General features: G+C 40.8%; 1 protein-coding gene across 4 annotated transcripts in view; it reads left to right on the top strand.

The window, feature by feature from the left end:
* Positions 1 to 341: 341 nt before the first annotated feature.
* LOC121608905 (rho GTPase-activating protein 42) overlaps positions 342 to 24494 on the top strand; it is a 56978-nt gene continuing 32825 nt past the window's right edge. For all 4 annotated transcript variants that reach the window (XM_041940333.1, XM_041940332.1, XM_041940331.1 and 1 more), the window contains exons 1-3: positions 342 to 614; positions 16827 to 16922; positions 19853 to 19914. In XM_041940333.1, coding sequence (XP_041796267.1) covers positions 461 to 614; positions 16827 to 16922; positions 19853 to 19914 — 312 coding nt within the window. In that variant the 5' untranslated portion in view covers positions 342 to 460. The remainder of the gene's footprint in view (positions 615 to 16826; positions 16923 to 19852; positions 19915 to 24494) is intronic.

Here is a 24494-nt window from a genome sequence, read left to right as displayed (position 1 = left end):
ACAGCAGCTCAGAGGGTGTCAGAGGGAAAAATGAAGTGTAATATAGAAAAAGTAATTTAAGTGCATAGCACTGAGGAGCATAATAATGTGCAGCTGATGGGAAACATGTTTTATGTTGTTATTCTGCCTTTTTTTTATGTGAAATGCACCTTTGGGCAAGGCAGGATGGCATGCAGCGTCTTGTCCCTGGATGTTTGAGTAAGAGAAGGACTTAAGTGCTGTAAACTTTCCAAAACTAACCAGCAGGAGTCACACGACCACTGTTTTTTATGAGAGGTAGCAGGGGAGAAAAAAAGGGGGGAGAAAATCAAAGCGGAAGTGAGAAGTGAGAGCAGCAGGAAAACTTTTTTGGGAGAAAGTTGGACGCGGCTGTATCGGAGCTGCGTGATGAGAAGCAAAAAGCGCTCATATGCCGAGCTGTGAAGTTTGAAGCGAGCTTCGTCGCTGAGGTGGGATTGCAATGGGACTCCCCACGCTGGAGTTCACTGACTCTTTCCTGGACAGCCCGGACTTCAGGGAGCGGATCAAATGCCATGAAATCGAGCTTGAGCGGACAAATAAATTCATCAAAGAGCTCATCAAGGATGGGAACATGCTCATCACGGCTCTGAAGAGTAAGTAGCCCGGCGTGGCCTTTCTCACTCCCACAGCTGCAGAAAGAGGCTTTTCTCGGAGTAGCCACCTGGAGTTGTAACGTGAGATGATGCGTTCAATGCAGCGTGTTTAAATATGTGTGCTGGTGTCTGAATGTTCCCTCTGAACCCCCTGAATGGCTGAATAACCCGGCTGCTCTCCCATTGACAAACAGTTTCATTGCCGGTGCTTTAAATCTTTGCAAAAAAAAAAAAAAAAAAAAAAAAAAAAAACACCCAGAATTCATCTTTGGGAGGTTTTTGGGATTCCAGGACATTTGTTCGCCTTTTCTTTGCCTGCCTGGCTGCGCTGCATCCGTGCACAGGCTTTTCTAACAGTATAGAGCACAGAGCAGAATCCAAACTGTGCCTGTGATATGAGTGGTTTAACTCTGTGCTAATACCTCATCATCAGGCCACAGCCACACATGTGCAGATCATCAGTGCATTGCTGCAATCTGCTTGAACTCCAGTCCATTAAAAGAAAAAAAAAAAGGTGCTCCCACCTCAAGGGCCTTGAAGTCACCTCTCAGGAGTGAAAACACAGGCTGCTAATGACTGCATGAATGTGAGCTGGATGCCAGCACTGTCATGGGTCACTGTCCTCTCAAATTCTGAGTTCAATCTGAAATTCCAGCGTGCTGATTAAAGTGGACTTCCTGTTCTGCTGTATCTCTGTAACGACGGGAGTTTGCTCTGTTAACGTCAGAAGTGTGGCTGCGAAATGGAGAAAGATTAGAAATATGGGCCTAATAAAAATGGAAAGTAGCTGGCCTGGAATAGGCTGGGAAGGCCACAGCAGTGTGTTGTAGCGCGCTCACTAACCCATCACTCTGCGCAATAATATAGATTTTTTTCATGATTCACCCTGGCATGGCCGTGTCATTTTCATGCTTTCACTCTTTTCATCAGCATTCATATACAGCACATGAATATCCTGTGCATGTTTTTGCTTATGTAGACAAGGCCGTCAGTCCTTGAGGCTGAAATGGCGTCTGTAGGAGTGGACATATTGACACGGTTCAAGTTTCAATATCAAACTTTTTTCACATTAAAGCATCAAATATACATTTGATTTGTTTTGACATGCAGCACATTATCAGTCTGTATGTGTTTGTGAGTATGTCTGCACATCTAAATGCTTTTGTGCCAGAAATATTCAGGCATGGTGGAGTGTATACCACACTGCAGGGGGTCTAAGCCAAGATTTTTGTATTGTATGGGCCTATTGTGCAGTGAGCACTTAGCTGAGTCATAAAAAAGAAAAAGCCAATGTGCAAGCTATAGAAGTTACCAAAAAGCAAACACAAATGAACTCTGTTGTCCACACAAGTTAAACTCCTCAGGATAATCAACTCTCCCGGACTATCCAGACTCAGTTTAAAAAGGGGACACGATGTGAATAATGTGCCAATACGTCTGTACAAAATTGGGGTCGTACAAGTTGAGCATGATGGAGAGATGGATGGACAAATGAACACAAAGACAGCTGTGGAGTAACATGGAGTTACTTGGAGCCACATTGGGTAACCAAAGTGACATTCAAGATACAGTAGCTACAGCTTGTTATAGTGAGATGCAGGATTTTATCACACTGTTTCAGGTCCATGTTTGGGTACATTTGATGTCGGCAAAAACAGCGAGCACTTAGCATTTGGCTCATCATTTGAAAGAATCTGCTATTTCTGAGGGCACCTGAAGGCCAAACCAATTTCATACCTTTTTTTGCAGGAAAACTGCTCCGTCAGTGGGCAGGGCACCACAGGTGGACGGCTGAATGGTTTATTCATGGCAGTTCGGATCCTCAGTGGCAGGATGTCAAAGGTCCCTGTGGTTTGATACCCAATAAGACCTTAACACTCCAGGTTGTACAAAGCATACAAGACAGAAGCAAGTGAACAGAGACTTTGATTGCTTTTGATTGGTTTATGGATGCAGGAAAACTGGGCACTTAAGGCCATATTGGATCACCCACCTAGTACCGGATTAGCAGTCTCTTAAGAAATTTATTTTAAATAGAGGAATGCAAATTATATGTAATGAAACTTAATGTGTCAACTATTAGAGTAAATAACCCAAAAACTTGGCCACAACTCCAGCCAGCTATAGGAAGGAATTTTGGGTTGTATTTGTCTTTGTTGTAGTAATGAGTGGAACAGTCCTTTGACTGGAAAGCCCAGTTTCAGTCAGGGGCGGAGTGAGAGTGCGAGAAGCGAGGAGACGGAAGTAAATTATTGATGGTCTTTAACTTAGGACGGCACAGAGGTTTATGACCCTTTATGACCCACCATCAGTGGTGACATTACTGGAAGACCTTTAATGGAGCCCCTTTTTTTAATAGCAATCATCTCATGTTTCAAAATTGAATAGTATACCATAATTCATTGGCCTTCACATGTGCTGTGAATGAGGCCTGTTGAACCAAGGCTGGCTTTCATATTAATACATTATCTGTAAAGTGGTTCTGCGCATTGCTGCAACTGCATTCACCAGTTTCTAATACACATGCAACTGTGGTACCTTATGAGTGTGGGGATTGTTTAAACAATTAGATATAGTTTGAAACTGTGCTTTGAAATTGTCCTGTGATTAACTTTTGCAAGGTTGACTCTTTGTTGTTGCTGAAATAATGACTTAGTAAAGAAAGCTAGCATCAGACTTGGCCTTGGGGATGAAATAGAAGCTGTGACCTTTTCTTGATCTAAATATGCATAATTCATCAGTGTCTATTATAGTTTTGCCTGTTCTATATGAAAACATGGTAGTAAAAGAGAAGAAGTTGCAGTCATATCTCATTATAATTTATGTATTAATGCTCATGATGAGGATTGTGGGTTAAACAATCCCAGATAGTTATTTGTTGGTATGTATAAAATGGTCCTAGTGCAGGTGTCTTTCTGCAGATGTTGTAAATAGCTTTTCCTTACTATCTATGGCTGACACTGTTCATACCTGATGTAAATAACACCTGCTGGCTTTTATTAATCCCTCTGCTTCACAGCAGTAGTTGAACACACTAAAAGCACAAATTATCCCTTTGTGAGTAGGATGGGAGAAACCACACATGCAAGGCATATAATGATACATTTTAGATGTGGTAGGTAAGTGTGTATCCAAAGCACTTGGTCATGTAGCCAGGTATCATTGGGTGATGTTCACATTTGCACCGACACCGGCACCTCGAATTCGGTCCCAGTATCCAACTACATCTTTACACTCTGTGTATTAACAAAAATGTAACTCCAGCTATAAACAATTAGTCCAAACATCTCAATTTTCAGCATTATTATTTAGTACAGTGTTGCGTGGAACATTTTGCACACCACACAAATGAAACCCCTCCCTATTTCCCCCTGCATCCCTAACGCTGTCACATGTGTCTCATGTATGTATCTTGCAGTCGTCAGTGTAGTACTATACATCATAATTCTAAGGAATTTACGATGCAGCCAGTGGCTGAGTGCCAGCTAACGCTAGCAAAAATGCTAAGCTAACGTTAACCAAGCCAGTGAAACTCTTTCGTCAATGAGCCTTCTAGGTGGATGATGAATCGGCTGCCGTCTCAGAGTCGATTTGTTTTTCTCTCTTTTCCTGCGCATTAATACGAGACAGAATGATAAGATGATCCTCAAACATGTTCAAATACGACCCAGAAACATCTCACTAAAAACTTTCAGACACATTCATGATGAAATGCCAACATACAAAAGAAATAAAATGTTCAATACACGCAGTTTTGGAGGTTTTTTCAGTATTTAAGGTTATTATACCATAAAAACAAAAGTAAAGTACAAGTGTGGTATTTTGGAAGTTCTAAGGTTTAGTATAATTACACTGAATAATTTAAGCGATACTGTCTGAGCACACATGCAAATCATCAGCCAAAACATTGCTAAATGTGGCTGAATTCTAAAGGCCAGAAGTGGTACTGAATGAGGAGCCGTTTGAGAGCTCTTATTGCTGAGCTCAGCCAAGTTTTCTGGCTCGCTATAAAGAGCAGGACTTTCCGTGAGTTCAGCACCTGACCCTAATCATTGGAAGCAATGTTGTGTGCTTGAAATCTATCTGGCAACAATCTGAGAGAGTACATCTGTGCTAAAACTAACCATAATGATTCTTTGTTGAGACCAAGCGACAGTCAAGATGACTAAATGAAGGAAATGTGGAAGTGCCCTAATAAACAAAAAAAGCAAAAAGTCAAGTTGTGGCATAACAGGGGGTTTATATGCAGGACTATTTCATTTTAAATTTCCTAAAATCTCTGCCTGGCATCCTCACAGTGATGCCAAGGCTCCAGGAAGTGATGTGTCCAGAGAAGAAAGAGTCCGACACGTAACGCCACATAAAACAGCAAGTTGTGGTTTTCTTCACAGGTTTTTGCACGGATTAAGTAAACAGGAGAAAGCATGTTAATTTGGAGCTTTAGAGGTTGTGGTTGGCGGATTTTGTTGCTGTGTATGCTAAGTTAAGATGACGTGCTGCTGGTTGTGGTTTCATGTTTACTGTACAGACATGAGCGTGGCATCAACCTTCTCATCTAACTGATGACTCAGCGTTTTAAGATACAAAGTTAATTCAAATTTGCTCAATATTCACTTTTTGTTTTATTTTGCAGCTTCAAGCGACATTGAGCATTTTTAAACAAATCTCAAAAACAAGTATGCAAGAAACTTAATACTGTATATTATTAGGTTCCCTGAGTTACTTTTATTGTTAACATTGCTATGGAAAATACTTCTCTCTGATTGGCTGGCGGGTGTCTGTTAACATCCTGTGACAGGACATAATAAATCTGCTTTGTGCTACCACCTTAACTCCAGGTGGTGAAACAGACAGGGATTAAACTGAAGTTAAAAAAAATACAGGACAATTTGAACACACATGAATTTTTTATCATTTAACTTGTACCTCATCCATTATTTTTCTATATCAGAACACCTCATCATGTTTTTTTTCAGAGCGCCATGGGCGTCCTACTTCCCCTCCTCTTCCTCACCACCTGTCACATACTGTGACTCCTTTTAACCGTGGATTGACTGGCCAGCTCCCAAGAATAATATCTGAGACTGTTTTACTTACTAGATATTTGACATTTTTAAACAACCAGTTTTTTTCTTGGCTTTGTCGCACTGAACCTGTAGTGTTCACTTGGCTGTTCTAAGCATCACAAGTGATGTGCTATGTTCCATTTTTGCCATAGAATGTACACAATGTGGTTTTCACACACATTGATGAATGTGTGTGAAAGCCACTGTGTACTGAAGGCCCTTAGCTGGTCCCGGTGAAGTGAGGGAGTCCTCAGAGACTCGCTCAGACTCGGGCAGCCCTTGGACGACGGCTTTTGTCCTTCACTCATAAATCAGTGGCCCTGCTGCTTGTTGCTGCACATAGTTTAGGAATGTGCGCGTCACTGCCACCAGTTATCTGCTGTTTTTCGGCCCGGAGGCAGCCTTTCTACAAACCTGAAATAGTTCTCAAATTTAAACCGACAATAGACAAGTTTTCTGCTTTAACGTATCATTACGAAGTAAATGTTGATTGCACAATGCAGCGGCTATAGAATAATGACACCTTGAGCATTTAGATTGATTCCCTATAAATCTCACTTTTGCTGTGTAATTTTGTCTGCCAGCAGGTACGATCTGCAGGGAAAATGAAGGCTGACTGGTGATTCAGTCAGGCTGACAGCATTTTTATCTGCTTTCATTTCTCCGTTAAAGGTTAAATGAATGAACTTTTCTTTTAATGTTTTCTTCTACTCCACCCTGACGCCAACCACTGCTGTAGTTACCTCTTAGCATGAAGCAATGCTCAGACTATGTTATGATTCCCTATAATATTATGCCAATTTCACTTTACCCCTCAGTGAAGATGCTTCTTTCTCGCAGCGTATCTTGTGTTGTCGGTAATTTTTGGGCTCTGAGGAAAACGGAAAGAGATTCAGTTGTCTTTTACAGCGGCGCCAACAGTAATGCCACTTGGAAATGCTCGGGTGGGTGGGGATTGAAAAGTTGTCTGTTTCCACTTTAAGGTGCATTTAAAAGTTGTCCCTTCACAGTTATTATTAAAAACTTTCTAAAAGAGCAAAGATTCATGAGCAAGCATTTAATTTTCCTAAGCTGTTATAAGTGCAGCCAGATTAGCTCAGTCTAAACTAGAAGACAGCCCATTATTATGTTAGCTGACTGCGTGTCTCCTCCACCGCCCCATGCCCACGCCTGTTCACCAGCTACAGACTGATGCTTCCTCCCTGGGATACATGCAGTAATGAATGGCTGACACGCATGGCTGTTGTTATTATAAAAATTACAGTATTTAGCAAGTCTGTAAACAGCATCTTTGCTTGTTCCAACTGTGCCTGCATAATTCTGAGGTATTTATGCCAAGTAATATAGCTATAATTAGTGAATGTTAATAATAATTTTATTAAATGCAGACATGGCATGTAGGCTTTTTTTTTTGTTAAAAGTGATGTCACAAAAGCTTTCAGCTTCAGGAACTCTGAGTGTTTGTTTGTCTGAGGACAGATGATGCTCCCAAGGCTCAGCCACAGGAAATGTCCTGTAAACATGCTTGTATAACCATCCCCCATCCTCCCTCAGATAGCATTTGGCCGGACATCATTCTGCTTTAGTGTGAGTGTGTGTTTTCTGTGTGTGTGTGTGTTTGTTGGACTGTGACTGTAAAACAGGCAGCGTGTTGCAGGATTATACCTTTTTATAATGTATTGCTGCTGCTTTGACTACTTTGATGAATTTGAACTCATGTAATGGAAATGAAATACACGAGAACATTATGTGACTTGCGTAGCAATAAAGCTGAGCGGAGCTGTAAGCACAGCTCATGCAGCGCTGCAAGGGACTCGGGTGTTTTTGTGGACAGATTTTGATAAAAGGATTAGACGTTGTATTCCTAAAAGCTGTTTCCCCTCAGACTGCGCAGGGAAATGTGTTGGGCTCCAGATTGAGGTCTGTTCTGAAGTACTCTGTTGTTGCTCTGTCAGTCACAGTGATTGTCACCCCGAGCCCGCCATTCTCATGCTTACAGTCGCCTGGCATTGCACGCTGGTGCTTTTGTTGCATCTTCAGACTGAAAAGGATAAGGTTGTGCTATTGTTTCCGTCTTCCACAACATTAATAATTCACTCGTTCTCTTCAACTGGACATGTTTATTGTTGCATTATTTACTATATGAGTGATTTTGTCTTTTTCTTTTCTCAGTGTAGATGAAATGCTGTGTTTTTCAGGCAATCGAAAGTCACCAAATGGCTCAATATTATTAAGAGGTGATGAAAGCAGAGACTATTAAGTGTGTTTTTCTTTCACTTGAGTTAAGTGCTGGATGCAATGCTAGTATGAAATGACTACCGCAGTTTGGCTTTAAACACATTAAACACATGAATTTTGTTGGTTACCTGTTTAAAAGCAACTCATCCAGACTTGGCTGGCGAACATTATGAGTGTGCTATTCATTCTTGAGACGAGTCCAGTGATTGTGTGGTAAAAGATGGTGGATTTGCATGTCGCTTTAGCCTACGCAGCTGCTAAACTCAGACTTTGGATGGCACATTGGAAACTCTCAAGCATCTAGCCTCATGCGGTGCCAACTTTTATCAGAAAGTGTTTGCACAGTTGGGGGTCTAAATGTGTTTTGCACACCTCTTTTGTTAATTGTCTTTCACAAAATATTGATTTTGAAGCCTGTTCTTGCCTTGAGAATAGCCAGAAGGCCTCTCACAAAATAGATGTTTTTTTGAAACCATGAATGCCAACTATCAGTATAAAAGTGAAATCCTGCTTATTTTTTCTGAGTGCTTTTTCTATTAGAGGTGAGTCCATCTTTGTCAGATGTTGTGTCAGATATATTGTCTGTGTGTCTTCTGAAAGAAAATCTTTCAACTCAGTCTAAAGGCTCTAGACTTAGTGAAAAATGGTGGAGGCAGGCCTGGCTGGCTTTTTTCACTCCAGCAGAATTGCAGGGCTAATAACTCTGATCTTTTTCTTTAAAGTTTAAGAACAGGCTGTAGAATTGCATCAGCCTCATATCAAAGAACCGGGGTCCGTATCTTTCATCTCCTCTATTGTTTTTTTTTTTTTTGCAGGGATAGGTTTGTATAAAGGGTAAATTTCCCCTGTCATGTTCTAATCAGTGACCATCAGTGATTGTTAGATATTTAGATTAGTTGATTTAATAAAGTAGCCAGTACACATAAAGCAGGTTGCTGTAAACATGTCATTATAGATTACTGGTAATGTTTATTCCCTCGCAATGCTAACAACTCTAATACTGGAGTGTCATTCCTCTAAAAGGAACTTACATTCAATGTCTCAAACCTAACCTGTCCTTACGCCACCCCAAACTTCCTCTCTTGCTTTGGAAAGATGTGCTGAAAACTGTTTATTAGCATCACAAGGCATCACCAACACGTATTTTTTTCAGTTGCACACTGTACATATGCTGTGTCGCTGCACCTCTGAGACCATGCAGTCTCTTCCGTTCATGTTTTATTTAGTTTGCAAGTTGACCAAGTGCCACTTAAAGTTACTGCCTGTTTCTACAGCAGCGAGCGTGGTGTTATTAGGTAAGGCTTTGTTTCAGGCAACAGTTGGCGGTGGGAAACATTCAGTATGCTCCAGGAGTGTGAGGGCCCGTCTGGTCGGCTCTCCTCACGCAGCTCTTCTCCCTCCCCCGCTGGGTGACTGACAGGCGAGCATAATAGTAAGCGGGTGGAAGAGGCCTTACCTGAAGGGGCACTCCCCTGTTACAATCCCTCCAAATGGAATCAAAGTGGCACAATGCACCCTACTGTTGCATCAAAGAGATCTCCCCATCTCTCGTTAAGCTGGGTGCATAGAAGCGTTCCCCTTTGAAGACCTTCTCATCTGAAATCAGCTGTGTCTCACTGATAGGATAAATTGGCTGTGGTGTTTCTCACTGCAATGTCGATGTACAGTCTCTACAAAAGAAGGGCATTGTTTCAGTATGTTTTTTCTTTTGTTTGCCTTGGTAAAAGACAAAGACTGATTGTAAATATTTAATAGAAAATACCCCCCCCCCCCGCATTCAGAGACATTTGACGGGATGTGTAAATATGTAGCTCTTTAGCAAAAACTAAAGATGGATTCTGTATTGTGCAGATTGTTGCGTTTTAATGGAACACATGAGCACGACTTCAGGTTTTAAAAGCTTTCCTCTGCTAATTTGTGTTAAGGCACTTCATTAAAAGCCCTAAGAAGATTCAGAGGAGTGAAAGCACAACAAGGATGCTGCTTAGTAATTAGTGTTGTGATGAATATGTCAGTCACATAACCCAGAGTGCTGGAAATGCAGTCCACTGATGTTGGAGCATGCCATATTTTTTATGCTTGCAGCTATAAGTGTGCATCTGTCTGTTGGCGGTAGAAAAAATAAACTTTGGAGGACTTTGATGATACTGTAGCTGCATATGAGCAGGTCTGTCATATTACTATTGGTTTGTATTAAGCTTTATGCCAGCTCTTTGTTAGCGCAGTTTGTCTCTTCTTTGTTGGTGTGATTTTTGTATTATGTATTTGATTTGTGTAGCAGTTAAACAGGCTTTGCAGCGATGCCCTTGTATTTAGGTCCAAATTCCCTGGTCTCCTAGGAGGCATTTTCTCACATTACATTGAAACATGAAGCAATTAAAAGTAAATGCTGTCTGTCTGTATGTAGAGTGAATTTCTGAGGTACTGAAGGTACTGTTGGGCAACAGTTGTGTATTTTCTATCTTTTAAAATATTTAAGGTGTTATTATGTAGTTATATCAGTTTAGGGTTAGGTTCTGATAATTTTGCACTGCCATTGCATTTTTTATATGTAATACCAAATGATGGTGATGATGAACCTCAGCATGGTTTTTTGAAGTCATTACCCCAAAACTGTGAAAATCGAAATTGCCGTTGCAGAATTAATGCCATATGCCATCTCCATAAATTATATTTCATGTCCTAATAGCTTGTGAGGTGAGCATGCACTTCAGCTGTTTGTGAGGAAAGTGCAGAATTTCCTGCGCTGTTTTTTCAGGGTTTGTCAGCTGATGGAATTCGGTAGTATGTGGTTGCCCTGGAGACGAGATAAAGGGTGTACCCAGGGGGCTCTGCTGTGTGGTGACTGACAGCCATAGTCCTCTCTCACATCTCTCACACTGGACACTAACTGGAATAGCTGCTCCATCCAGTCATGTCTTGGCTAGATGGTCAGACCTCTACTCTTTGATTTAAAACCTGCACAGGACGATGGAACACCTTCACTGTTGTCCTCTCTCTGTATGTAGGATCTCAGGTGAAATGCAGCATTAGTTAAATTGCATGCGGGGGAAGATAAAATGTTTGCTTGGTGTAATAAAATTAGAAGGCGCTATTTTTAAAGTGGTATTAATGAGTCATTTTTACCTGTTCACCTCGTGCTGCAATAGTTCTTTCTTTTCTTATTCCAGTGTTACACTTCATGTGGTAAATAACATCTTCAGATTCAGACCTCATCAAAGTTACGCTTCTTTCCTTTTATTACTCTCCTGAACAGCACAGCTCTTTTTCACCACGCACACTCAAAGTGATATAATTCCTGCTTTTGTCAGAGGAGATTCAGAGGAGTGAGATGGAATATCTGGGGAACCATGAAGTCTCTACCTCCAATACACCCAACAAAGGTGCCTTTTTATATCTGTTTATACCTTATTTCCTCCCTTTCTTCAAGAGTGGGAGCTGATCTATCCTGCCCTGCAGTTTGTCCCTGTATGGAGCACCATAAACATGAAAAGTGCAGTACTTAATGGAGTTTTTATTTGTATTTGTAGACTTACTCTTGTAATTTGATTTGGTAACAGCATCGTTAAGACACATTGTGTTAGTTCCAAAAGAACTGACCTGCCAAAAATAAATTTTAGCTTTGGAAGCTACACAACACCACTTGACTGATGAACAAAAACTTAATTCATCAGTACACGTAGATATTTGGATACAGGATGCCAGCAGTAAGCATTGTGTCTGCATTGTCTCCAGTAAAACTTAAAATGGGCAACCTGCAAAGTGTTACAGTGATTTTTACCTTTACTGCTTGCCTAAGGTTAAAAAATGTATGCTGTTCATTTGTCTTCCTTTATTCTGATTCTCTTTCCATTTATCTTTGCTACTCAGTCTTGTGATCGCTTTAAGTGCTACAGATATATTTTCTGCAGTGCCCACTAATGAGCAGAGGTCCAAAATCATGGTGATTCCCAAACTTGGTAAATAATGCATATAAACAGAAAACACATACAAAATTGTTGTGCCAGGTGTTTCTTGAGCATTGGCCAAATTAAAATATATTAAATATTTATTCATTCATTCTTATGTTCACAATTAGGAATAGCAGCAACAGGGTGTCTTATCATGTAACCAACCTATTTCTTTCACCTTGGTTGGTTAGTGTGACCAGATGAGACATTCACAGGGGGTTAACGCACAGTCAAAGACATGAAAGTTAAAACAAGAAATGCACCAGTTGGCTACATAAAAAGCATAAAATCAAGTAAAATACAACAATTTAGAAGAAGTGCAGCAGTGCATTAGTGCAATTTTAACAGGAACTCTATCAGGAAGGTGTAGCTAGTGAAAGGCTTAAGTGAAGAGACAAGTTTTTAGCTTTCTTTTGAAAATATTCAGCGAACAGGCTTCCCTGATATCTACAGGAAGTGTGGTCCAGAGTTTTGGGGCATAACCGACAAAGGCTGCATCCCCAATTTTCTTCTGACTGTTGCTGGAAACCTCCAGCAGCAGATGAAATAATAAACAAGGGAGTTAGCAATGTAGCTAGCAGAACCGAAATAATGGCTTATTTAATGTGTTATTTGGCTGTAACCCATCAAAACTTGGTCTTGGTCAAATTGTCAGGACAGGATTTGGGAGTCGGGACAACTGCTTATAATTCAGGACTGTCAGGATTTTTTCAGGACATCCGGTCACCTTACTGCTAATGTGTCTGAAACCATACACCGTACTCAGACTACTAAGGTACGATAATTTAGACTGTAGATACAATAAGTAAAAATAAGACCAATAGTAAAGTCAGCTTTCTGAACTTTTCTGCTGAGGTTAAAGCAACATTTAGACTATTTCTGGACTAGCTTCTGCTCCAGCAGCTCAAACACATCTGCCATGAGCCCTTCACACACAAGTGCTGTCAAAGCCTAATGAGAGCTGTGGCAGTGAAATGCTAATGATACATGCTAAAATAATCATTATTTTTCTCTTATTGCAATGATGAGTCAGTCAGAATTTACCACCAACCACTGTATCAGACACCATTTAACCTCAAATGTTAAATGTTGTCTTAACACAAGCAGCTGTACAAGATCTTTGTGTAAATTGCTGTAAATAGTGTAAAATTGGCAAAAAAATGTATTTCAATCAGGAGCTTTCTGAATAAAGAATAAATAAACAAGAGTAATGAAACGACTAAATGTGTGGACCTTTGGAAATCATCAGTTTTAAATACATTTCGGTTGATTCTGCGTAGCTAGACATTATCCTGGATGCTGTTACTTAAGGATTATTGCAAAGAAAGCATAGGGCATGCTGTTTTTGCAATAGTTTTTTTTATGTGTTTTTTTGTGGCCATAAACAAACATGACAGCAACATAAGTTTGTTTTTAGAGGTTGGGCCGCATCTGTATGTCCGAGCTAAAAGATGGTCTGTTATTGATGGTCCTGCGAGCTCATCCAGACAACTGCAGCTAAGTATTGATCTCAAATCAGCAGCTTTATAGTCGAAGCAGGAATGATAGGACCACATCAAGGGCACAATATATCATGTGGAAAAGTTTCACTCGGCGGCATTCAGGGCAGCCTCGGCCACATCGACAAGTGGTCAGACATACTCATTCAATATAGTGTAGATGTTTTTGAGAGCCTTTAAACCTTTGCTCTCATTGAGAAGGGGAAGTGAGTAAGTGTTGTCATTCTGTTCCCACAGATAACTAAAATACACCGAAATACAATGTACCAATGCATGCTGTTCTGTAAAGAAAAAGACACTCATTGACAAATATCACATGACTCCTTTGTATCAGCCTTTCCAAGCAGTTTATGTTCCTGTGGAGATGAAAGCATTGATTCTGGGGGGCTTTTAAGGCCGGTTTGTACTTTGGGATGCTTGTTAGATGAACTGTTGTTGTCACAGTGGGAGCTGTATAGGTTTCAACACAATATCCACTACCAGCAGTGAAACATTACATCAAACAGACAAGTTCTATCAAACTTTTAACTAAAAGTGTGCTGTTGTGTGTTGTGCTGTTGTAAATACAGTTATGTCTGGGATCCTTATCCTTAGGGGGTAAATCGGGCTCCAGCATGGTTTGAATACAGTTTTAAAAGCACTTGTAACTGTACGTATCCATACAAGCTGCAAATCAAACCCTGCAAGTGAGTTTGTGCAGTTTCGATTCAGATTTGCAGAGTACAATTTATAAAAACATCAAACTCCATTTCCTTGTCTGTCGTATGAACACAGCACATAGGTTTGAGTGTCGACAGTATGCTGTCTATATGATTGTTAGCATTTTCTTACTTTCCAGGCAAGAATCTGTTAAGCTCACAGTTCTTTGAAGTGAAGACATGAGAGAGACGTGAGAGAAGAAAGGAGGAGAGAAGCAATTAGTGAGTCACTGTCAACAGTGCATTTGAGAAAAAATGTGTAGTTTCAAACCATGTGGGCTGACAACTAAAATGTCACAGCATCTTAGAATCTCCATCTTGTTTTGCCTGTAATTATAAATTCGGCTGAATAATGAAATGTTAAAAGCTTCCATTACGTGCTAAAGCTTCATCCCACTCTTTAAAGTACTTGTAAACATAGGTTGCCTTCACCCCAGCAAGAATATGCTCACGGTGCTAACACAGCAGACCCACACACTAACCTTTATGTAACCGGGGTATGAAGCAAATTCAAATCAGTTGCATAATAAAAAAAATAAAATTATAAGTGATTCATGCTCTCTGTCAGCTATTCGCAGGTCAGCACTGCAGTTAGCCCCTTGTGTTAAAAAGCAGCTTAATTGCTTTTCCTCCCAACATGTTCCGGCTTTTTTCTGGATGCGACTGAAATCAGATCCTCTCACCCCATCTGTGCCTCATCTCTAGCATGCCGACGACTGGATACGTATACTGAATCTTTTATGGGTCTACGTTTTCACGCATTTATGAGTCATATTAAAGATACAAACCGGACTTCGTTTTACACTCTGAGGAGTGTGTGTTTTTTGACTTTTGTACTGGAGCTGTGCGAACATTTCTCCCCATCATGACTCAGACTCCATGCCATTATACAAATGTATTCAATGATTTAAAAAAGGGATTTTATTTTACATGCTGTTATTTCAGCACCCTAAACATCAGTCATTCAGGAGTTCTGCCTTGATGTTGCCTGATTGGGGGGTTTAAGCTTTTGACACTCTACATCAGACATCTCAAACCGGTTCCATAAAGGGCCGCGTGGCTGCAAGTTTTCATTCCAACCAAGGAGGAACACACCAGGCTGGAATCAATTAATCAGCTGATCTCAGTCTTCAGCTGACAACTAAGTGATCCCTTGATGTTGATTGGTTGGCCTGATGTGCTCCTCCTGGGTTGGAATGAAAACCTGCAGCCACGCGGCCCTTTATGGAACCGGTTTGAGATGCCTGCTCTACATAAACCTTCAAAAAATGCTCACTCTGAGACAATTACCATTGCACCTCAGCTATGCAAAAAAAGAATCAATTAAGCACATCAGTCAACTAAAAAGTGAATACCAACACAATAGATATGCTTTTATCACAATAACTAAGGTTTTTAAGCTGAGAGAACTAGTAAATGTAGGTCATTGTGAGGTACCTGACATTTACAGGCCCTTTTTTTTTTTTTTTTTGCTGTTTTTCTTTAGTCGATGGATAATAGAGAAGTGAAGTGGGAGGGTTTATGTTATGTTTATGACGCGCAGGGTTCAGGAAATGAAAACCTAGTCTTTTTTTTTCATAGACTTAATTCTTGAATGGACACGTAACACTCTATTTGACTCATCAGTGCAAACAATGAGCAATTGCTCTTTGCCATTTCTGCCTCATTGCTGGTAAGTCAGAGGTACAAGACCACATACATGAAAATGAGAAGTCAGCGATGACTCCCAAGGGTCGAACAGCAGGATGGAAGGAGAGGTTCAGTCGATTCTCTTTCTAAGTTTGGATCGTATTTGGATCAATTCAGCAGTTACGATGCAGTTTTTTCTTCCCAATTGCCACAGTGTAGCTTTGCAAATCTGTTTGGGCTGATTTTTACCTTTTGCAGGCTTCTTCTCCACAGCAATGATTGCTAAGGCTCATGGGTAATGAAGTATTTAGAGCCATTCAACACACAAAACTAATGAGCAAAAGACAAAATTTCTCCTGAAATAATTTGAAATATATAACATATTGATATACCGTACTCCTGTAGTATTGTTAAAGTATTTAGTGTTATTTAAAGTTATAAAAGGTAAATTATCAAATGCAAATTTACTATCGGGAAAATACTTCTGAGAACGTAGAGATACCAGTTTTTCCACTGACATCACCAGTGAATGTTTGCATGAAAGGCAGGACTCGCTTTTTCTCAGCTGGAACGCTTGAGCACAAAAAAAACCCAAAGCCCAATCTCTGGAGGCTGTCAAATGCCACTCTGAAAGAATTAGGACAGCATTTTATCACAGCTAAACTCCTGGAATTCAATAAACATCATACATTTATATCTAGCAGTGTGAGAGTATCCAAAGGTGGAATTTTTCTAAGGATTTTAACTCTCTATGTGTGCTACATCATTTTTGACACAAAGGTTAGGCAGCTTAGCTGGGCTTAGTTTGTCTGGACAGATCTGGATATTATGATCAATGCACCAGTGATAAAGTAAATAAAGCAGATATTGGAGTCACTCACAGAACTGCCATCGTATAAATGTCAGCGGGCATGGAATTGGACAGTCAGCAGATCATAAACGTGCAGGCTTTTGCTGCTCTGCCTCCGTGTCACTTATCATAAGTAGTTCATGGATGGCTGTAGCCTTCTGTATGTGCTTAGTGCAAGGAGGTACAATCAGGTTTGCAGTCCGCTGTACATGCGTAGAACTGTGTTTGTGTCATGTATTATGCAGAGTTTTGTTCTGATGCTCAGACCCTCTGACTTTGCAGATCTTTCTGCTGCCGTCCAGAAGTTCTCCCAGTCGCTGCAGGAGTTCCAGTTTGAGTGCATAGGCGATGCAGAGACAGATGACGAGGTGAACATTGGTAAGTTCAGTTTGGCCAAGCCCAGGAGGGCACATCTCTCTTTTTGCTGTCTTTCCTCTCTGCTCTTTCTTATTAGTCAGATTGTCACCTCGGTACGAACCTTTTCTGACATTTCTGTAAAGATTCTACTGGGAGACACTTCAACACAGCAGTACTTCCACATATCATAAGAGCTAATGTCCTCTGGCTAAGGGCCAAGTGCTGGAAATATGATATTATATTGGAGCAATTTTACGTCAGTGAAAGTGGTTTAAAAAAAGTCTTTGTCAGAGTCAATGGGAACTGTTTTCAGACTAAATTAAGCATACTCTGCAAATTCTTGGAATGGGATTTGGCTTTGAGCATAGATCCTAAAGTTGTCTGCAATGCATGTATAATTAATGCTATTGATTTGCTTATGATGCTTCCCCTGTATCTTTTCAAGCCTATAAGAGATCAAAGGGACTAATTGTGATCAGTGTCAGAGATTAATGGAGGTGCGAACCTCCTAGCCTCAAACAGGAATATGAAAGCAGCTGTGCAGTGGGCCTCTCTGGCTCTAATGGGCAGGACTCCCAGTCTGGCCTCTTCTTCCTCCTCTTTTTTTGCACTGCTCATTATCCTCAGCTTGAGTCCTCCGCTCCGTGGAGCTGGAGACTGCTGAATTACTGTCCATCTGTGAGGGCTAGACTGGAAATCGACCTCCTCTACATGAGCCTGTAATGTTCATCTGCCTACGAAATGAATAGTCATTCTTCCCTTTTTTTCTCCCAAAGCTGCAGCATCTATATGATAGGCAGGGGTGCAGGAAAGCAATTATGCTTATTGGAAAAATCCACACCCAGATCCAGGCCTCATTAGCATCAAGCACGACTTAATTTGGGGCAATGCACCGTTTCCCTGGCCTTCAATCAAGAGCGGTGTTGATCGCAGATTGAACAATGGATATTTTAGCTGCCCACCTGTTATGTAGCTGGACCTGCTGTGTATTTACAGTGCAAATCATTGCCACAATAGAAGCCAGTGCTTTGGCCTTTCCGGTGGCACAGATGACAGAGCCGCCGGCACCTGTTTGGAAGCACTTTACTGACTATGTAATACAGACAATGGTAAATTCACTTGAGAGGCCTTTCATCAAGACTACTGTGGATGCAACACACATTTCTAATTAAATAATGAAATTAAAATTGTGAAATAACTTAACACTATGTAATATTCTGCAAGATTTTAAAGCCCTTGCTCTCAGTTTCTTGCCCCTTAATTGGACTAAGTGTGTTATTTTTTGTTAGCTTTGAGTTCAGTATCTTCTGTTCACTCACCATCTCCGAGAGAAAAGGCCATGATTATTATTTGAGCAAAAAATGAAACAGCCTGCTGGAATCACTCAAGTCATCAGTGAAACCGAGCTTTCTGACTGACATAGCTGGACCCTTGCGTGAATGCCAGCCACGATCTTGATGCAGTATTGGTATAGTTCACTTTGATGCTCCCAACTTCCCCACATACCATCGGGATCCTGTATGTGCTGCCAGACGGGTTCACCTGACCTTTTATTGATTTCATTCTATGACTTCCTGCAGTGACATTCACTTTCCACACCAGTTATCTAGGAATCAATGGGGCCAAAAGATTGATGTGGCGACAGAAATTTAAATTTTTAGAAAAGTTACATGCCCTTCTCTCAGAAGGTCAATCCTTTAGTCTCCAGGAGCTGCTCAGACCCTTCTGGGATGGAACAAGTCTGATGAGGTCTAGATCCAAAAAGTTAAACATCAAGCAGAAATGCAACATTCAAACCTTTAAAATTGATCAGAAATATAAAAATCATCTTAAACTATGCAGAAAAAAATGTACATGTATGGAAAATGTCTTTATTTTCATATTTGCTCATCTTCCTGCTTCTTCTGCTCTTGAGGTAGTAAATTTCATTCCATTCAGCGATTCATTACGTCTATTGCCTTTCCACCATTTACCAGTGAATGATATGCGAGCCGTAACCTCACTTTGACTCCCATTTCCTTTCTTTGGAGTCTAATCTTGTCCCATCAACGACTCCAGCTGTGCCCTTTACCCCCTGAGAGGTTTGTGCTGTTGATAAAGGAGCTAGTGGCATTAATAGGAGGCCAGCCTGCCTGCAGGATCACTGGCACAAAATCATTGCTCGCTGGTCTTTAAAAGCTTTGGTGTGTAAATGGACCAAAGTGTCTAAGATGATGCATGTGTCCCCATGCCAGGCTGTCGCGGCTGATAATGATGTTACTGTGCTGGCAAGCAGAGCAGCTCGACCGCTGCTAAATGGCTGGACACGGGGTGACACAAGGGCTGACCAATAGAGGCCACACTGTATCTCGCCCTCTATTTAATGAAGCTGTGAAGCTATCAAGGCACAATTCTCTGGCAGATAAGATTCGATGCATTGTATTCTGAATTCATCTGGCCCTGCAGAATGTAATATAAGCCACTGAAGTAAAGCCCAGATGGCATGAACATATCTCCACCACATCAGTCTCTCGTTCATTGTGACAATATATAGTAAAGCCTAGCAGGGAAAGAAAATAAAGGGAAGCAATCAGTGGGTTCCATTCAGTTGAAGTATTGTTTTTTACTGCTAGTCTTGGTTTTAAATTGGACAGCTGCATGATTTTATTAGGTTTTAAAATGTGCTGCACTGAAAGCTCTGAAGCTGCAGTGCAAATAAACATTTTAGCACCATGCTACAGCGCTTGTGGGATGCCAGGAACATCTGATGTTTAACGACTTAGCCACTGTGTTGAAATATCCCTTCTTATCATCAGAACATAGCTACACCGTGGATCACTGTGTACTTGCTCAGTGGTGAACATATTGCGCATGATGTACCATACATGTCGATGCATTTACTGTATTTGCCAAACATGCAGTGTTTCACCTTTAATGTGGCATTCTTGAAATGATCCTTCTTTGTATTTCAGCCCAGTCATTCAAGGAGTTCTCCCAGCTGTTGAACACTGTTGAAGAAGAAAGGAGACGCTTGGTAAGAATTCAGTTTTGTTATTTTAATTTTCTTTTTATGGATGATTTTGTAAATGAATGAAATGACCAGGAGGAAGAACAAATTCTTGCTAGGCTTTAAAACTCTGTATTGATAACCAGTAGGAGCTGAAAGAGAAAGACATGCTCAGAAGAGACACTCTACATGAGAACATGGAGGACTTTGGACTTCGTGGATATATACATTGTGATATTTATTTTCTTGTTTACTTGTTTTTGTTTTAAAAGCGTAAAAAAACACTTCTGCATTTCTTTTTGACATCTTTTGACTTGTTGTCGGGCCAGCTTCAGTTCACTGCACAAATTTCTTCGCTTTATCACTGTTTTGATCTGCGTATGCAGAATAATCCTGGCCCTGCACTCGGGCTGTAGCCAACCAAAGAAAATCCTGGTCCACTGAAATTCTTCCTGCTCTAGTGGATTGGTCAATAAAATAGTCACACTGTTATTGTTTTTTTTTTTAATTCATTCATTTATAATGTGCTACTTTCACTGTGATGTAGCCACCTCTCTCTTCCTTTCACTCTAAAAAATAATCTCATCCACTCAAGCCTGTTTGAAAAAAAAAAAAGCCTGCTTGTCCATCCATCCATTATCTATACACCGCTGAATCCTTTGCAGGGTCACGGGGGGGCTGGAGCCTATCCCAGCCGTCTCTCGGGCGAAGGCAGGGGACACCCTGGGCAGGTCGCCAGCCTACCACAGGGCTACATATACAGACAAACAACCACACGCTCATTCACACCTATGGACAATTTAGAGATATCAATTAACCTAAGCATGTTTTTGGACTGTGGGAGGAAGCCGGAGAACCCGGTGAGAACCCACGCTGCACAGGGAGAACATGCAAACTCCACACAGAAAGACCCCAGGCGGGATCGAACCGTGAGGCGACGCTGCTAACCACCGAGCCACCGTGCAGCCCAAGCCTGCTTGTATAAAAATTAAAAAGTACAATTGAAGTGCTGAATTGAAGAGCAATCCCACCAACAGGCTGCAATATAACGCTAACCCAAAAGCAACATTGGCCAATCAGAAGCCTAAAAAAATCTATTATCGGTAGGATGGCATGACTCACTTCTGTTTTCAGGGACTAAAACTAAGCTAGCATGTGGATGAAGGGCCAAAACTCATAGAAAAACCGACTTTGTGAAAAATGTATTTGTGGACTAGGCAGTCTAGTTCACACATACTTTAGTAGTCTCGCTCTGTATCTGAATTGTTGCACGTCACGAGAAATATCAACACTAAAGGCCGGCACAGACGGACAAAGAACACGTTCAGACTGTGAGACTGTGAAAGTAACACCAGCCATTATCTGACCAGTGAGAATGTGGTTGGACAAGAGCATATCGACCAACCAATCAGAAAGTGTCAGCCCGAGCCTGCACTAAGCATTTGTTTTGTAAAAGTGGACATTTTGGAGGGTGGTACTGAGAGGCGCCTTAGGGCAGGAATTACTTTAGTCCACATACTTCTGCTGTGCATCTGATTTACCAAGTCTGATATGCAAATGAGATCAGCTGCAGGTTTGCAGTCGTAGGTTTTGCTTCCTGAGACATTTTCATTGGGACTCCGTTGTCCATGAAGGAGCAGACTACAAAGTTTTTACAGGCTATTTTTTCAGTCGCAGGGGGTGTTTGAGTGTTTGACACCAGGTAGATTTATCTTGGAGCAACACTTTAAATGTGGAGCACAGATGGGACTTTTAGGATAAACGCACACAAGTTTAAGGTAATTCTAAGGACATTAGAAAAAATGTGATGAAACTACTCGAGCTTTCACACATGGATGCACTGATACCATACCTCTGCTTGAACATGCATTGTGTTGACTAGGAATTAAAGAAGCAGCTGCTAAAACACAGGCTGCTCCTATAGATGCTAGTGTAAAGCCTGAAATTTAGGTGTCTCGCTGTGAGCATTTTCCTCCTGACATTTTAAATCGAAATTTTATGTTGGAAAGAGCTGCCCTTTGAAGTTGTTGGTCACCTCTGTGCAGGCCATGTAGCTTAGTGGAATATTGTGTCATCCCAATCAATTTGACAAGCATAAAGTCATAAATTCATACCGCCTGTAGAGAGGGTTTTTTTTTTTTTCAAAGCTCTGATCCTTGTAAAATATTTAATTGCTGTTGATGATGAATGGCCTGTAACACCCCTGTCAGTCTGAGCTGATATCTGGCTAATTTAACCACAATACAGAGGTTGGAAATATTTTATGCAGACATTTGCTTTTAATTTAATTAATAATTTTATATAATAGCTTCATCCTTTTTTGCAATCCCGAATAAAGACACCTGAAATGAATGCAGTGCAACCACCTTCTTCTGTCTCTGAAGTATTCAAAATGCATATTACCATGACTCAGAATTGCCTGTTTGTGTGCATACAGCTTCATTTGCAACATACTTTAGTTGATCCTGGTCTTTGTATGCGTAGTCTGCAGCATGAAATACAGCAAAAAGTGCAAGTTGTTACAGATATGAAGGATCTGGATAGAATAAAGGACTCCTGGCCTACAATAGAGCCACAGGTGAATTTGAAAGGATGTTGTGCAAGCAGTTTATAGTATTTAGGAATACTGTGTTGGAGTAAACAAATGTATCTTTGATGCATTGAGCACAGTAGATATGAGTGCAATGCTGCTATTTTGCTATTCAGCTCAGTCTGTGCAAGCTGTGGACTCCTCCTGAAGCAAAAAACAATTTATGAACGATTTGTTTGAAAGTGTGTTTGTCTGACACATTAAATTGTTATCCAGTTTTCAGATAATTTCAATCATAAGACATAGCTGTCACTGTTTCTGCTCCAATTAAGAACCAGAACAAAGTTTTTAATTAGAGAGACATACCTGTCAACTTGTGTTTGGATTAACACAGGTTTTCATTTAGTCAGCGGTGTGTCAGTAGAAAATAGCAAAGGGCATAACATTTCTGTGAAAATGTTGTGGATTACAACACATTCGTCAGATCATCCTGAATGCAAAAACATTGTGTGACATACTAGCCAGCTAACACAGTGTGACACAGGCATGGTTGGCTCTCGCTGTCCCTGGTGCCTCAAACTAGGCTCTGGCATATGTTTGTGGATCTGTCTTTGTGGCGTAGTGGTGGTCATTTGATGGTTGTCAAGGATGATCAGGGCAGATTTGGGCACACTGAGTTATACGGTACTCAAAACAGCGTTTTTGTGGCACGAAGGAGATGCATACATGTTTTGGGGTCAGAAATCTGGCACAGTGAGTGAGAGTGCTTTGCAGCTTGATGTGTTCACAGCATTTGTGTATGGTTAAATGATAGAAACAAATCCATATTCATGCAGGTGTTTGCAGGTTGATTTAAAAAAAATTCAAACAGTGCAAAGAAACAAACAAATCAAGATGGCAAGCAGAGAGGCAGCTGAACTGGATAACAGAAATGAAATAACATCACAGCTGAGTAGGACGAGAGCCGTAAGACAACAACAGCATGCACCATCGCAAAGTAATGGAAATAAACGTAATAAATCAAAGCAGCTATGACTAGTCACAGAGGTTATAGGATGCAGTACTTCACTCAGCTGCAATACATTTAATAAGTAGAAACCTATTCATAGCACGCACACTCTCCCTCATATACTGTATCCTTCTCTACTTGCTGGAAAAGCGCCCTTTTTGCATCATCTCTTTTCTCCTCACCTAGCAGTCTTCTGTCTCATCAGATCACAGGAATATGCAAGAAACGCAGCTCTGATCCCCGCACTTTGAGCTGTTGTTTGATTTTAATGTTGGTGATGCAGGAAGTAAAGCTTATTCTCCACTTGCACATATTTTAAATCTCTTGGGAAACAAGTGCCAGCAATGTAACTGCTGTCGTGTAAACGTGTTTTTTTTAAATCCTCATGATATGAAAAACGGCTTTTTGATATCGTTCTCCAAGAAGATTATGCTGAGGTGGAGCTAACTTTGAAGTGAAACTAACCTGTTTTTCTTTGCTGCTCCTGTGCATGAACTGTAAACTGCCAATGACTCACCTCACTTGGGGGTGTAAAACTACGTTGCCATTTTCAAGCATGTTTATATGAACAAGAAATGCATACCAACCTCTGTGATTATTAGGAGGTTGCCAGGACCATGACTTCCAAGCATATTTTTATGTCTCAGATCTGTTTTTCTCATTCACAGTTTTTGCAAAAGTGCCCCCCTGGCATGATCCCCATCATAAATAATTTAAAATGGTCTTTTGTGTAGTCTAGGCCAATTGAACATAGACTCTGCATTCAAAACTGCATTGACTGCCCTTCTCTCCTCATAATAATTTAAACTTCCATCAAACTAGGGATGAGAAACTCTGTCCAGATGTACAGCCCAGCTCTGCCCTGCTGTTGTGAATCAAGATGAACCTTAGATAGAGTTTAGAAATTGGACAGATCCTGGATCTCCAGGATGTGCATGTGATCCACTACGCTGCAGCTGTCAGGCTAAGCTAAGGTAGCTAACCAGCTGAAAAGCTCCGTCGTCTTCTTTCCATTATATAGTTTGTTTCCCAGGTCTGTTCTTTTGGAATATTTCACCCCATGTATGA

The sequence above is a fragment of the Chelmon rostratus genome, chromosome 7 (assembly GCF_017976325.1).
Source record: "Chelmon rostratus isolate fCheRos1 chromosome 7, fCheRos1.pri, whole genome shotgun sequence".
NCBI lineage: Eukaryota > Metazoa > Chordata > Actinopteri > Chaetodontiformes > Chaetodontidae > Chelmon > Chelmon rostratus.
Note: the sequence above shows the minus strand (reverse complement) of the source record. Positions and strands in the feature narration are given on the sequence as shown.